We start from the raw sequence: 16,127 nt of genomic DNA on the forward strand, positions 1-16,127 counted from the left end.
CAGTCTGTTTCTCAGCCAGTTCAGAACTCCTCACAGGGCCTTTAAGCACAGGTCTTATAGATGTTCAATGTTTCACCTTCATATTTAACTTCATATTCATATTATTAAAGCATTACATCATCTACATCATAACTTTAATGTTTTCACTCTTCCTTCTTCTTCTCTCTGTATTTCATGCAGCATGTTATGTTACTCCATCTTCATGTGTTTTCAGAGGATTCTATTTTCATTAAGTTATGAAAACAGGCGTGATAATAATCCTCAGCCTTACAGTGAATCTCGTCTCCAGCCGTCATGTTCAGGTGGAAAACGCTCCGTCAGCTCCACCTGTCTAAACTCCCAGCGCCTCTGATAAGGTGTCCTCTGGGCTGTCTGGTGCCGTCCAATCACGTCGTCCCTCCGCTGTATAAAAGCCGCTCGCTCAGACAGACCCGACATGATCGAGCCATGGCTTTCCTTTGGATCCTCTCCTGCCTCGCCTTCTTCGGCGCCGCCTACGGTGAGAAAGAACCGGAGTGAGGCATGATGGGTAGAGTAGACTTAGCAGTGGGATGATTGTTTTCTATTTCCAAGTTTAAACCGATGAATGAATCTTTTTTTGGGACCTGCAAACACGTCCCAGAATGTCATTCTGACTTTATGTTGGATTTCATACGAGGACACAGCAGGTGGAAAAGCTCAGAGCACTTCAGCATGCTAGTTTCAAACACTGAGGAGACGAAAGCGCTTCAACGTGCACTCTTCCTGACGTCCAGCAGGGGGCGACTTCAGTGGATGCAAAAAATAAGTCAAATCGTAAGGAATTAGTGAAACAAACAAGCTGTTTTGTCATGGATTTATTTCCACACTAAGTTAGTTCAACTTAAAATAATTTGTAACCTGGCTGCCTTAAAATGTTAAGTTCAGCAAGCCAAGAAATGTAAGTTGTTTCCTCTTTTGCCTTTCGTTTTTTTAGTCGGGGTGTCAAAGACAGTGCTGATACATGAGTTCTATCAACTTCATACTTTAAGTTTAATCCACAAGCTTTTTCAATGAGACCAACGAGCAATTCTAAGTTTTAAAAACCTAAATCTGAGTAGAAACAACATGAAAAAACAAATTACATCAACATGTTTCTACAGGTTTATGGAGTTGTAAAAACATGACTGAACTAAGCATCTTGTTGGATCAATTAATAATTAACACTTCTGCAAACATGTCTAAAATGTTAACTCAACAAAGTGTTTTATTGAATCAACTTCAGGTCACTTTTTCCCTGACTTGTTCATCTTACTTGGAACATTACGTTCATTAAAAAAAACAAGTCATTTCTTAAAACAACCTAAGACTCAATTTTAAAAAAACATACTCCATAAAAATGATTTCTCAACATGAGACAACATTCAAAATACTTTATTCAATGTCAAAACTGACCAGAGCTTTGTTGCCTGAATTTGATGTGGCATCAGAATGCTATCATGAAGAATGGATTAATATTAAATTAATGTTTAATATTGATCTAGAAGTAAAACTGTAAGCAGAATAACAGAAGAGTGCTCTCACTATAAAGAACTGTGTCAGTATTAAAACAGAAACTAAGGAGTAACAAAGTCTACAAATATCACACATTGAGCTTCTGCACTGCATGCAGAGAAGTGTTCAAACATTGATCCAATCAGAGTGTCTCTTGCAGCACTTGGCGTTGTAAAGGTGGGTCACTCCAGGGACTGTAAGGGGTTTCCTGTGCATTTCCATTTTCCTGTCAACAAGGAAATCTATGATACCTGAAGTACTCTGGTTGGACTGATTAGTTGGACACTATTTGACTTGATATTTCAGGTAAAACTGACATTTAAGTGAGCTGAGGTAACTAAAACCTAAAATCCCCTTTTACAGTGTATTTGTAAACATTTTCCTCACAAGTTAATGGTCTTCATTTCTAGAGTCTTCTTACAGTAAATACAGCATGATGCAAACTATGCTGACATTCAGAGTCAAATTAAAGATGCAGTAACACCAGTCTATGCACAGATCTCATGCTATCATTCGTCAGCCCTCCAAAGTCTCACCTCTTCACATGAAGATAAAATGGAAGAGTGCAGAGCTGGTGGAGCTTGTTTATGTGTTTTAAGGATCAGCATTGGTAAAGTCCAAGAATCAGAGATGGTTTCAGGAGAGCGTGGTTTTAAAATATCTCTAGCTGCTGCAGACACAGCAACCTTTATCCATCCTATCGTAGAAGCTTTGTCTCTTCTGGCTCAAAAAATCAGATGCAGAAATCCCCTCTTTTATGATGATGGTATGATGGCTGCTTCTCTTTGATACAGAAGTAAGAAAAGTTAGGATGAGTCTAACAACCCATGGGGGACAGGGTCCCTAAAGATGGATCTTAATTCGCTTTGTTTGGGTTTAAACTCTGACAAGAACCTGACACATCGTTCATCTTCAGGCGTGTTTATCCAAAGAAGTGAAAACAAACCTTGAAGGCTGTTTAATCCCATCCTCCTGCTGGATGTTGTTGCATGAAGACGATTGGTTGATTTATGCTCATGGTAAAATGTTGATGATGTCATCAGGGTGCGGCAATCCCGCCATCTCCCCCGTCATCACCGGATACTCCCGTATCGTGAACGGTGAGGAGGCAGTGCCCCACTCCTGGCCCTGGCAGGTGTCCCTGCAGGTAAATGCACACACAAATACACACCACACATACACACCTGAGCTCACACGGTCATCGTCACACACTCTTTGTTGTTTTCAGGATTACACCGGCTTCCACTTCTGCGGAGGCTCTCTCATCAACGAGAACTGGGTGGTGACAGCTGCTCACTGCAATGTCAGGTAAACATGTTCATCCTGACTCCTTAATCCTGACTCCTTAATCCACTCACCTTAATCCTGACTCCTTAATCCACTCTCCTTAATCCTGACTCCTTAATCCACTCTCCTTAATCCTGACACCTTAATCCACTCACCTTAATCCTGACTCCTTAATCCACTCACCTTAATCCTGACTCCTTAATCCACTCTCCTTAATCCTGACTCCTTAATCCACTCTCCTTAATCCTGACACCTTAATCCACTCTCCTTAATCCTGACACCTTAATCCACTCACCTTAATCCTGACTCCTTAATCCACTCTCCTTAATCCTGACACCTTAATCCACTCACCTTAATCCACTCACCTTAATCCTGACACCTTAATCCACTCTCCTTAATCCTGACACCTTAATCCACTCACCTTCATCCTGACACCTTAGTCCTGACACCTTAATCCTGACACCTTAATCCTGACACCTTAATCCTGACACCTTAATCCACTCACCTTAATCCTGACACCTTAGTCCTGACACCTTAATCCTGACACCTTAATCCACTCACCTTAATCCAGACACCTTAATCCTGACACCTTAATCCTGACACCTTAATCCTGACACCTTAATCCACTCTCCTTAATCCTGACACCTTAATCCACTCTCCTTAATCCTGACACCTTAATCCAGACACCTTAATCCTGACACCTTAATCCTGACACCTTAATCCAGACACCTTAATCCAGACACCTTAATCCTGACTCCTTAATCCACTCACTTTAATCCTGACACCTTAATCCAGTCACCTTAATCCAGTCCCCTTAATCCAGACACCTTCATCCAGTCTCCTAAATTCTGACACCTTCATCCAGTCACCTTAATCCTGACACCTTAGTCCTGACACCTTAATCCAGTCACCTTAATCCTGACACCTTAATCCACTCACCTTAATCCTGACTCCTTAATCCACTCTCCTTAATCCTGACACCTTAATCCACTCACCTTAATCCTGACTCCTTAATCCACTCACCCTAATCCTGACTCCTTAATCCACTCTCCTTAATCCTGACACCTTAATCCAGACACCTTAATCCTGACACCTTAATCCTGACACCTTAATCCTGACTCCTTAATCCACTCTCCTTAATCCTGACACCTTAATCCAGACACCTTAATCCACTCACCTTAATCCTGACACCTTAATCCTGACACCTTAATCCACTCACCTTAATCCAGTCACCTTAATCCAGTCACCTTAATCCTGACACCTTAATCCTGACACCTTAATCCAGTCTCCTTAATCCAGTCACCTTAATCCAGTCACCTTCAGATGTTTTTGACACAACATGGCCGCCTCATGCTCCTTGTTTCCTTCCTGCAGGACTTCCCACCGCGTCATCCTGGGCGAGCACGACCGCTCCTCCAACGCTGAGGACACCCAGGTCATGAAGGTTGGAAAGGTAAGTGACAGAAACATCCACCTTTAATCCCGTCCTCATCCCGTGTTCCCGTTCGTCCTCCAATCGTGACCCCTGATGTCACTTCCTGTCAGGTGTTCAAGCACCCTCGCTACAACGGCTACACCATCAACAACGACATCCTGCTCATCAAGCTGGCCAGCCCCGCTCAGTTGAACATGCGTGTTTCCCCCGTGTGCATCGCCGAGACCTCAGACAACTTCGAGGGAGGCATGAGATGCGTGACCAGCGGTTGGGGTCTGACCCGCCACAACGGTGAGCCGGCCAATCAAAGAGGCGTACAGACAGGATATGGTCTCTAAAGCCAGGTCAGTCTTAATGATGCGTGTGTGTCTGTGTGTTGTAGCTCCTGACACCCCCGCCCTGCTGCAGCAGGCCGCCCTCCCCCTGCTGACCAACCAGCAGTGCAAACAGTACTGGGGCAGCAGAATCTCAGACCTGATGATCTGCGCTGGAGCCTCTGGAGCTTCCTCCTGCATGGTGGGTGGTGCGTTCAGGTACATCTCAAGTCCTGTTCTCTATGTGTTGCTAATTATCTGCTCTTTGTTTTTTTTTACAGGGAGACTCTGGTGGTCCCCTGGTCTGCGAGAAGGCTGGAGCCTGGACCCTGGTCGGTATTGTGTCCTGGGGCAGCGGCACCTGCACTCCCACCATGCCCGGTGTGTACGCCCGTGTCACCGAGCTCCGCGCCTGGATGGACCAGACCATCGCCGCCAACTAAGCTCGTTCCATAAAAACATCATTAATAAAATGCAAAAACTATAAAAACAGAACTGTCCCTGTCCTCTGTTCACACCAAAGATTTAAAGGCACAGTGCTTAGTATTTAAAGGTACAGTGTGTAGTATTTAAAGGTACAGTGTGTAGTATTTAAAGGTACAGTGTGTAGTATTTAAAGGTGCAGTGTGTAGTATTTAAAGGTACAGTGTGTAGTATTTAAAGGTACAGTGTGTAGTATTTAAAGGTACAGTGTGTAGTATTTAAAGGTACAGTGTGTAGCATTTAAAGGTGCAGTGTGTAGTATTTAAAGGTACAGTGTGTAGTATTTAAAGGTACAGTGTGTAGTATTTAAAGGTACAGTGTGTAGTATTTAAAGGTACAGTGTGTAGTATTTAAAGGTACAGTGCTTAGTATTTAAAGGTACAGTGTGTAGTATTTAAAGGTACAGTGTGTAGTATTTAAAGGTACAGTGTGTAGTATTTAAAGGTACAGTGTGTAGTATTTAAAGGTGCAGTGTGTAGTATTAAAGGTACAGTGTGTAGTATTTAAAGGTACAGTGTGTAGTATTTAAAGGTGCAGTGTGTAGTATTTAAAGGTACAGTGTGTAGTATTTAAAGGTGCAGTGTGTAGTATTTAAAGGTGCAGTGTGTAGTATTTAAAGGTACAGTGTGTAGTATTTAAAGGTACAGTGTGTAGTATTTAAAGGTACAGTGTGTAGTATTTAAAGGTGCAGTGTGTAGTATTTAAAGGTACAGTGTGTAGTATTTAAAGGTGCAGTGTGTAGTATTTAAAGGTGCAGTGTGTGGTATTTAAAGGTGCAGTGTGTGGTATTTAAAGGTACAGTGTGTAGTATTTAAAGGTACAGTGTGTGGTATTTAAAGGTGCAGTGTGTAGTATTTAAAGGTGCAGTGTGTGGTATTTAAAGGTGCAGTGTGTAGTATTTAAAGGTGCAGTGTGTAGTATTTAAAGGTACAGTGTGTAGTATTTAAAGGTGCAGTGTGTGGTATTTAAAGGTGCAGTGTGTAGTATTTAAAGCTACAGTGTGTAGTATTTAAAGGTACAGTGTGTAGTATTTAAAGGTACAGTGTGTAGTATTTAAAGGTGCAGTGCTTAGTATTTAAAGGTACAGTGTGTGGTATTTAAAGGTACAGTGTGTAGTATCTAAAGGTACAGTGTGTAGTATTTAAAGGTACAGTGTGTAGTATTTAAAGGTACAGTGTGTAGTATTTAAAGGTGTGTTTTGATCAGCTGGAGATGACCCTTTTTAATTTGCAATAACTGACAGCGTAGACGATAATTTGACTTCTGAAAATAGATTTTTACTTCACAGTTCATTTCACAAAGAACACATTTTATACAACATGTAACAGAAAGAGCATCAACAGGTTTCCCGTCAGCAGACCCGGTTCTCATCAGGTGCGTCTGGGTGGACAGGCGTGGCCGACCCGGCGGCAGTAGCAGATGGCGTTGAAGAAGCGGCAGTAGCAGGTGTCACAGGGGTCGCAGCAGGGCAGAGGGTAACCCAGACACGACTGCTGATGGGGGATGCAGCGGCGAGGGGAACGCATGGCCCGACCCTGCAGCTGCAGACCTGCTGACGAGTCCTGAAACAGGAACCAAGAGGGGTTTCATTTTTAACCCCCGGAGGGTTTCCATCCCAGAATGACTCCAGTGTTGAAGCTTTTTTATACAACTCAAATAAGCATCACCTACTTCGTCGTAGGCGTCCATCAGGAAGTGATCCTCCACCGAGTCCACAGCTAGGAGGGCGGGGTCATGCACCGGATCAGGGGCGCGGCCTCTCTCTACTGAACAACAATCAGGAAACAGAGCAGCATTATTACCTGCAGCACCTCGACCATCACGAGAAGACACAGCTGAGCGTTCTGATTGGACGGGTGTCACTCACTGATGTCAGACAGGTAAGAGGTGTCAGCGCGGCGCCCGGCTGCCGGACCGTCATCCAGCGGGACGTTTCCGTGAACCAGAGCGGAAGAGAGACGCAGCAGAGTGAAGGAGCAACAGCAGAGCAGCACAGAGCCAAACATCCTGCTGTCAGAGAGAAGAACTGCAACTCCCACAATCCTCGGCTTCTCCAGAAAGATCCACTGTGAGGAGAGAGAGAAGTCAACTGGAGGAGCATTCTGGATCAAGTTTCAACTTTGAGACCTTTTGTTTTTACTCAATAGCACACGCAACATGTTCTCAGAGTTCCTCGTGTGGATTCCTTCAAGCCCTAAAACTAAAAGTACCTAAAAGTCATTTTCTTTTCTGCTTCCAGAAACAGCCGTTACTTCTCTGACCCGTCTTAACATGTTTATTTGATGCACTGGTGTTACGCTGACGTCGTTTTGGATCAGAGCTAAACTATGAAAACACCAAGATCACATAATAACACAAAAAATGGACAATTAGAGTCTGTATGCAGCGTCTAAAAGCACATCCATTTGGTTTATTTTATGTCACAGATAAAACTGTAAACACAGTTTCCTGTTTCCTTATGTAGAAGATGAATTTGCACATCTGTGTTATCAGACAGGTGAGCATCAAAACATCCAACAGAGCTCCTGCACAACGTCTGACCTGCAAAAAATACATTCAGAAGCTTTTTAAAAACCATCTTTACATTGGTTTGCATGCTGGGATTAACTCTCATGTAGAACACTGTGTAACAAACTGGTCAACAGCAAATGCAACAACACTCAAACCAATAGAATCTCTCAAAGTCTTTGACAGAAAGACTCTTAGTTTCCATCATTGCATCATACTTCAGAAATAAATTTGCCTGCTTGATCTACAAAGTCTTGCATGGACTTGCTCCACTGCCTCTCTGTGAATATATCAAACTTAAATCTAGAGACAGAACCGCAACCAGAGCTTGCACTATAGGAGACTGTGTGATACACAGAGGTGACATATTGTGCCCCACACATCAGACATGAAATAAATTACAAAGACATAAAACAAGATGAATTAATGGACGGCTAGTTAGAGCTAAAAAAAAGTGCAGGTGTTGAGTTAAAATCTTGTGTTAGTCTAAAATGTATAAAAAGTGCATTAAAAGAGTGCAATTAAAAAAATAAGGTGCGCTGCCTGATGAGAATAAAATGTAGAAGTTTTACTGTTTAAAACAAACTTAAATATCCTTTAATCTGTGGAAAATATTACAGATTATATTCAGACTAAAGATAGAAATATTTGTTTTTGGCATTTTTAAAATTTTCTTCACTTCTCTTCTGTGTGTTAAAGGTTTACTCTGTCATCATCCTGAATTCTGCCATGATTTGTTTGTCATAGCAATTTGTAAACATTTGTTTTTAAAGGTGATATATAAATAAAAAATATTATTATTATTATTTAAATCTAATTTAAAAAAAAAATAGATACGTATTATTATTATTTTTTTATTCGAATTAATATATTTATATATGTATTATTATTATTATTATATTTCTATTTATTGTTTTAGATTTTTTAAATAAAATACAAGCATTATTCTTATTATTCTTTTTTTATTTCTAAAAGATTTTAAAAATAAAATATATATGTCTTATTATTATTATTTCTATTTGTTGTTTTAATTAAAAAATTAAAATATATATGTATATGTATTATATTTATTGATTTAACAGCAAATCACATCAAATAATTCTCCATTATTCAAACATATTTTTTAAAATTATTGTCTTTTAAAAACTCTCTTGTGTCAAGTAAGAAGATTCATCTGATTTTATTTTATTATAAGATATTTTATTCTTCCTTTTTATTTTATATTTCTGTTAAAATTACAATAATATTTGATAATACCTATAAATAAAATATAAAATAAATACATTCAGCTTTAACAGAGACGCTGACCCACACACACACACACACACATGTACACACACACACACACACACACACACAAAGACAGAGAGGTCACTCACCTGTCGCTGGGACTCCTCGTTGTGTCTCTCTCTCAGGGGTCAGATGGCGATCTTAAGAGGAGGGAGGTCACATGACCAGCAGGGGGGTGCTGATGAAAGGGGCGGGCTGTGACCTTGTGGAAGGACAGGTTTGTTTAAGTGTGTGTGTGTGTGTGTGTGTGTGTGTGTGTGTGTTGATATAATCTCAGGAATGTGAGGATGTGTTTGGGGAGGCTGACGTGTCCTTCCTGTTGTGTTTGTTGACATGTTTCTTTGAGCTCTCTGGACTCTGTGATAATGAAAGTGTTCCTCCTGGGTTAATGACCCGAGCCGTGTGTTTATGTTCATGTGTGTGTTCAGACCTCTGATGATCCCCTCGCTGACTCTTATTGAACATCCGCTTCATTAGTTTCCGGTTGTTCCTGAAGCGCTCTGTGACCGGCCGATGAAGGAGCGAGAGTGTTTGATCAGAGAACATTGGCTGCTTCCTCAATCTGCAGCCTCATTAAACTCCTCTTCCTCCTCGGCGCCTGACTCCTCATCCTCCTCCAGTTCTCTGAACTGTGCCAGGTGATGACATCACGGCTGCACTCAGGTGATTACACATCCATCAGCGGGGTTAATGAGACGTCTCTTCATCTTCATCATCAACAACAACAACACGATGTGCACTTGATGCTGCAGGTTGAGCTGTTGCTGTGGGAACACTGAGGTGAGGCGCTGCAGGTGAACACTAGAGGTCAGTGTGGAGCGACAGCACATCATCACAAGCTGGCGAAGGGCGACCCACATGAGTTCCTGATGTTTGAGAGGGTCAGAAGCTTCCTGTCCTCTCTGCACAGACTTTATGAAGACAGGCTCCTCCCACAGGTCAGGAGCCAGGTCGCCGTGAGTCCTGGAGACGGTGTCAAAGCTGCAAAGAGTAGCAGAAGGAAGAAGTTATACCTGCCGTCATGAGCCGCTTCATACACTGGCTGCAGGATGAGACACTCGATTGCAACCTCCAGACTTCACCAGCTGCAACAAAGGCCTTCAACCTGCTGTGCTGACCTCCCCTGGTCTGGTTCTGGACAAGGAGGAAGACGATGATCTCAGACTCCTTGACAGTCAGGGAGTGCGTCCACTCACCAGAGTGGCGACTTGCACCCGTTCCTTGTCCTCAGACTCGACTACCCGGGAGCTGCAGCGTCTGCAAAAACCTGCTCCTGCCTGAAACCCACAGCCCTCTGGATTTGAACCCCCTGAGACTCTCCTTTGGTCTCCCTGCTGCTCCTCCCTGAACTAAAAACCCTGAACGTAACACAAGCTGCCTCTCTCTGAAAGAGTCAGTATGCAGGAGATCCAGGTCAGCTCGGCCTCTTTTTTGAGACTACGTCTGGAAACCTGACAAGGGGACTTTTATCATCCTCTGCAGACGGGGTCAGCTCCACACGTACATGCTCCTCCAGCTCCAACCTGTAACACCTTGAGACTATCGTACAAACTGAGCTCCCGCCCTGTGCATGGTGAGGTTTCACGGCCTCAGGCGTCCTCAAACTGTCGGCACGTCTCAGAGAGAAGAAGGAGGACGCACATCCATGATGCATCGACTGCAGCGTCCTCCTTCTTCTGTCACACTGCAAAAAAGAAACAACGAGACTGTCTTCAGTTTCAGCGTGACAATAAACCACCTTGTTCTTACTTCTCTGTTTAATAAATGTGTTCATAACTTTATTTAAAATGTAATAATAATTAAAGATGCAAGCGGTGATGAACAGGCCCTCACACACCTGCAGCCACCGCCTCATGTAAACCACCGCCTGATATAAGCCACCACATGATGTAAAAGCAAGATCTGAGAGTACATACCGCTTGTGTCCATTAGGTGGTGCTAATGTTACAAGTTTTTGGCAGATTGCCAAGAAAACCTCCAAATTTGACAGTCTGTCACGCCCACAGTTTTAGTCTGAACGGTATGCCTCTAACAACTTTGAATCTTCTATGTGTTTACTACAGAGTGTGTGTGGTTTGGACTTGATCAGAGAAAAGGCCTGGGGCAAGATCTCTGAAATACACACCCTTATTTGGGCGCCATTCTTCACATTCAAAGCTAGGCAAGGCAAGGCAGCTTTATTTGTATAGCGCATTTCATACACGAGGGCAACTCAATGTGCTTTACATTAAAACATTAAAAGCATTGGAAACATTCAGACAAGCATAAAAGAACATAATTAAAATGACAAATATAATAAAACAGAAAAGAAAAGGAAAATTAGAAATATATTAAAAATTACATTAAAATGTTAATTTAAAGTGAGTTAAAATAATCTAAGATAGGAAGGCAGTGTTAAATAAAAAGGTCTTAATCTCTGATTTTAAAGAGGTGAGAGTTGGAGCAGACCTGCAGCTTTCAGGGAGTGTGTTCCAGATATGTGGAGCATAATGACTAAACGCTGCTTCACCATGTTTCCTTCTGACTCTAGGGACTGAAAGCAGACCAGTACCTGATGACCTCAGAGGTCCAGGTGGTTCATAAAGTAGCAGCAGATCAGCCTAAACCATTCAGGTCTTTATAAACCATCAGCAGGATTTTAAAGTCTGTTCTCTGACAGACAGGAAGCCAATGTAGGGATCTAAGAACTGGAGTGATGTGGTCTACTTTGATGGTCCTTGTTAGGACTCGAGCAGCAGCATTCTGTATGAGCTGCAGCCGTCTGATGGACTCTTTAGGGAGTCCTGTAAAGACCCCGTTACAGTAGTCTAGTCTGCTAAAGATAAATGCATGGAGGAGTTTTTCTGCATCCTGCTGAGACATGAGTCCTTTAATCCTTGATATATTCTGAAGGTGATAGTAGGCGGACTTTGTAATGGTCTTAATGTGGCTGCTGAAATGAAGGTCTGAGTCTAAGACTACACCAAGGTTCCTGGCTTGGTTTGAACATTTGATCTGTGCAGATTGGAGCTGAGCAGTAACCTTTAACCTTTCTTCCTCCAAAAACAATCATTTCAGTTTTTTCTTTGTTTAACTGAAGAAAGTTCTGGCTCGTCCAGTCATTGATTTGTTCAATGCATTTACTCAGTGTTTGTATGGGACTATAATCCCCTGGTGATATGGTGATGTAAATGTGTGTGTCATCTGCATAGCTATGGTATTTTATTTGGTTGTTTCTTATTATCTGACCTAAGGGGAGCATGGAGATGTTGAATAGTAGAGGCCCCAGAATGGATCCTTGAGGTACTCCACATACGATTTTCATCCGCTCAGATGTGTATTTACCTATAGACACAAAATAGTCCCGGTCATTTAAATAGGACTTAAGCCAATTTAGTACTGCACCAGAGATTCCCACCCAGTTTTCAAGTCTGTCCAGTAGTATCTTGTGGTCAACTGTGTCAAAAGCAGCACTGAGATCAAGTGATACCAAAACTGAGATTTTGCCGTTGTCTGTGTTTAAATGAATATCATTGAGGACCTTGACTAGAGCGGTCTCTGTGCTGTGATGTGATCGGAATCCTGATTGGAAGACATCAAAACAGTCATTTATCATTAGATAATTGTTCAGTTGTTGAAAAACAGCTTTTTCAATAATTTTACTTAAAAAAGGGAGGTTTGATATCAGCCTATAGTTGTTCATTTCTGATGTATCTAAATTGTTCTTCTTCAGGAGGGGTTTAATTACTGCTGTTTTCATGGCCTGGGGGAAGACACCTGTAAGAAGAGACATGTTGACAATTTGAAGCAGATCTGAGGTCATGCAGTCTGAAACCTTTTTGAAAAATGGTGATGGTAGAATATCAAGGCAGCAGGATGAGGATTTCAAATGTTGTATTATATCTTGTAGGTTTTTGTAATTTATTGGATTAAATTGTGTCATAGTGATTGAGTTGTTTTTTTGGTGCTAGGTGGCGCTCTTCCAGTTGAGTTTCGGATATGGGTGTAAGAGGCTTTTTTGTGCGTCTTGATGCTCTGAATGTGCATGTCTGAAATCATGCATGTAGCTCAAAAGAACCTCTATGGGGAGGGTTTTTTGAAAATTCTAGGGGGCGCTACTGAGCACATTTTTAACATTTTTTTTGCGAGACCCAAAGATTCTCACATTTTTTCACAGGCTTGATGAGTGTGTTGGATTTGGTGGGATTTCGGGTATTTCAAAGCCCCAAGTATCCATTTCCTGTTTATGGCGAGACATGTGCGTTTGATGCACCGCCTGAAAGTCTGCCACGCCCACAAGTTTTAGATTTCGCAACATTTTTCCAACAACTTTGAATCGTCAATGTGTTTACTACAGAGTGTGCGTGGTTTGGACTTGACCGGAGAAAAGGCCTCGGGCAAGACCCCTTAAATACGTACCTTTGCAAATCAGGTGAAAAACTGAAAAAAAAAAAAGATGGCCGACTTCCTGTTGGGATTTGACCATGACATTAGGAGTCTTTTTTGTAGGTCTTGGCCTGATAGATACGTGAAAAAAATGTCATGCATGTGAGTTTAACTGTTGCAGGGGTGCCCAGTTGGAAAGAAGGGGGCGCTATTGAACCATTTTTGTGACGGGACCAAATGAATATCAACATGTCGCCAGGCCTGATGAGTGTGTCGAGTTTGGTGAGTTTTCGTGTTTAAGGCTCCAAAAAGGTAATTTATTCTACTAGGTAGAAAGAAAGAAAAACCCTGAGGGTAACAAGGGGTACTTCAAAGACCTTGTTGGTGCTCGGGTCCTAAATATGTGTGTTTGATTCCTGCAGCCCGTCTGTCAGCAGGTCAGAGGAGGAGTTCGTCTGTCACGTCTCTGTGCAGCAATTCTGTGATCAGAGATAAACTCAAAGACACTCATGTAATGAAACATCCTGATGTCTGATGAGATCAGCGCCACCTGGAGGAGTCATGAAGTAGTGACACAGTGAGTCAAACTAGAGAGAGATCCATCTTTCCTTTGAAGTGGATGTTTGGATCCAGGGATGTGATAATTACTGGTTTGTGTTGATGTTTAGTCACTGCTCCTCCTTTTGCTCTCTGCACGAGTTCATATCAGATATCTGAGTTTATCTCTCAGATACACAAACATAACGATCCACATCACTGCAGATCACCTGTAAACACTCAGCATGACAGTTAAACTCTGGCGCCCTCCTGTGGTCACATCTGCAAACTGCAGCTCTGAGATGTTCAGTGTTAAATCTCATGTTTCAGAACCGTGAAGTTTATTCTGACAACTCATGTTTAGAGAAATACTTTTTACATTTAGTTCACTGGGAGGGCAAACAGAGGACACTTTTTTAACATTTTACTCATTAAAGGAGCATCAAAAAGACACTTTTTTTAACCATTAAATCCACTAAAAGGGCCTCAGACGGCACCTTTTCCAATGAAATCAATATTGTATCCACTAGAGGAGCATCCAGAGGTCACTCTTTAAATTTGAGTTCCCCTGGAAATTCATCCGGAGTGTCCTTTTATAAACCAACTTTATGTGAACGGCATCTAGAGGACAATTTTCTGCATTTTATTCACTTGAGAAGCATCAATGGGGCACTTCTTCTATTTCAAATTCACCACAACAGCGTCCAGAGAACACCTTTTCACACGGGAGTCACAGAAAAAGTTAATCTGAAGGTTCTTTCTTATGTTAACACCACGACAAGGGAATCCAGAGTGCTCCTGTCTGTCATTGATTTTTCATGAAGGGTATCTGGAGGGCACTTTTCAACATTTGACCCACTCTAGGAGCATCAATGGGGCACTTTTTATTACAGTAAATTACTACAAAGCCATCCAGAGGGAACCTTTTCCAATGAAAATCACAGAAAAAGTCACCAAGACACCACTTCTTAATATTTAGTCCTCTGAAAGGGCAACTATAGAGGAAACTTTTCTTTTCTATATTTTTTAATTTCATACACTATTTACCTTTAATTCACAGAAAAAGTCCTTCTGAAAACTTTATCTTCTTCTGGAAATGGTCGGGCAATGTGGGAAAAATATTGTCTCGTTATTTTCCTATGGCAGGATCACGATCTGGATTTCATCACTTCTTTTTCATGTTGTTTTTTAAGACTTTTCTGACCAGCAGACGACAATTTAAGAACTAAATAATTATTTTCCTGAGTTCTGAACATTTTTTATGCACTAAATTTTGCCTTTTCTGCACAATTTCATAATTTTGATCATGTCTTGTTTCCTCTTTTGTGTCTTCTGAACTTTTAGTGTTCATCAAGAACATTCTCACATCATGATAAAAACATGAATTTGAAAACCTGTCAGCTTTAAGAGTTCTTGTGTTTCTTCTTTATTGCCGTCTTGCAGAATTCACAGAGCTTTGGCTTTAGACAGGTCGTCCATATGAAGCTTTTTGAGACTTTTCTGTTTTGACTTTAGTTTTTGTTTGTGCGCTTGAAAGAAACTGTAAATGTACAGGTGATTCAGAAGGTGATTCATTTCTGTTCTATTAATAACACACTTTAAGATGGAAGCTTGGGGCCATAAATAAATGGACTTTGGACCGCAATTGGCCCCCGGGCCTTACTTTGGACACCCCTGAATTAAACAATCAATGCAGAAAACAAAGGGCAGATGCATTAACTAAGATACAAAGTAGAGTTTTTAACAGCAGACACATCTAATCTCATTCTATCTTTGTGCTCTGAGTGTTTTGAGGAATGTTTATCTCAGTATTCAGATTATTGATATCACATCTCTCAGATTAAATTCAAGTTAACAGAGATTACATGCAAACACAACCCTGCCTGTAGAGGAACACCTCCCACCCTGACTCACTGTCACCTGACTGATCGATGATTCCCTCACTCTCCCCTCTGTGAGCGCGCAGACAGCACTAATCGATCACACACGCTAATCGAACCCAGAGAGAGTCGATCCCTGATCTATCATCAGAGCAGGAAACCAGGTCCAGGCTCTTCCACAGGGTCCGACCCGGAGCTGTCAGTCATGGTCTTCGAGTCTATGGTGAGCGACCTGCTCAATAGGTTCATCGGAGACTATGTGGAGAACTTGGACAAGTCCCAGCTGAAGATCGGGATCTGGGGAGGTGAGCTTTGAAGCTAGCTGGAAGCTAACGCGAGAACGAGCAGAGTCACGCGAGACTTCATTTAGAAATATCACACTTTAGATTGATCTGCCTTTTTCACACTCAATAACAAACTGTTTCACACATATCAACATTTAAACATTATCAGGAGGTTCAGCTCTTTAATTCGGCTTTATAAAAACACTCATATTATGTGTTGTTTTCATGCTGT

At 41.8% G+C, this 16,127-nt stretch overlaps 3 protein-coding genes across 3 annotated transcripts in view; 2 read left to right on the forward strand and 1 right to left on the reverse strand.

Annotated features, from left to right (window-relative positions):
* The first annotated feature begins 289 nt into the window (after window positions 1–289).
* On the forward strand, window positions 290–5,040 carry LOC117810078 (chymotrypsin A-like). Its single transcript, XM_034679660.1, has 7 exons — window positions 290–499; window positions 2,556–2,659; window positions 2,741–2,820; window positions 4,174–4,252; window positions 4,345–4,525; window positions 4,617–4,750; window positions 4,830–5,040. Exons 1-7 carry the CDS (start codon window positions 295–297, stop codon window positions 4,989–4,991), a joined length of 945 nt encoding a protein of 314 aa, XP_034535551.1. The 5' UTR covers window positions 290–294; the 3' UTR covers window positions 4,992–5,040.
* Window positions 5,041–6,320: 1,280 nt separating this feature from the next.
* Window positions 6,321–15,927, reverse strand: agrp (agouti related neuropeptide). The gene is made up of 5 exons (XM_034679662.1): window positions 15,652–15,927; window positions 8,919–10,513; window positions 6,899–7,097; window positions 6,703–6,797; window positions 6,321–6,593 (listed from the first exon to the last, which is right to left on the reverse strand). Exons 3-5 carry the CDS (start codon window positions 7,035–7,037, stop codon window positions 6,402–6,404), a joined length of 426 nt encoding a protein of 141 aa, XP_034535553.1. The 5' UTR covers window positions 7,038–7,097; window positions 8,919–10,513; window positions 15,652–15,927; the 3' UTR covers window positions 6,321–6,401.
* Window positions 15,707–16,127, forward strand: part of LOC117810435 (vacuolar protein sorting-associated protein 13C-like) — a 38,926-nt gene continuing 38,505 nt past the window's right edge. The window contains exon 1 of the mRNA XM_034680272.1: window positions 15,707–15,916. Within this exon, the coding sequence (XP_034536163.1) occupies window positions 15,817–15,916 (100 nt within the window). The 5' untranslated portion in view covers window positions 15,707–15,816. The remainder of the gene's footprint in view (window positions 15,917–16,127) is intronic.

This window comes from Notolabrus celidotus, chromosome 3, assembly GCF_009762535.1.
Source record: "Notolabrus celidotus isolate fNotCel1 chromosome 3, fNotCel1.pri, whole genome shotgun sequence".
NCBI classification, from domain to species: Eukaryota; Metazoa; Chordata; class Actinopteri; order Labriformes; family Labridae; genus Notolabrus; species Notolabrus celidotus.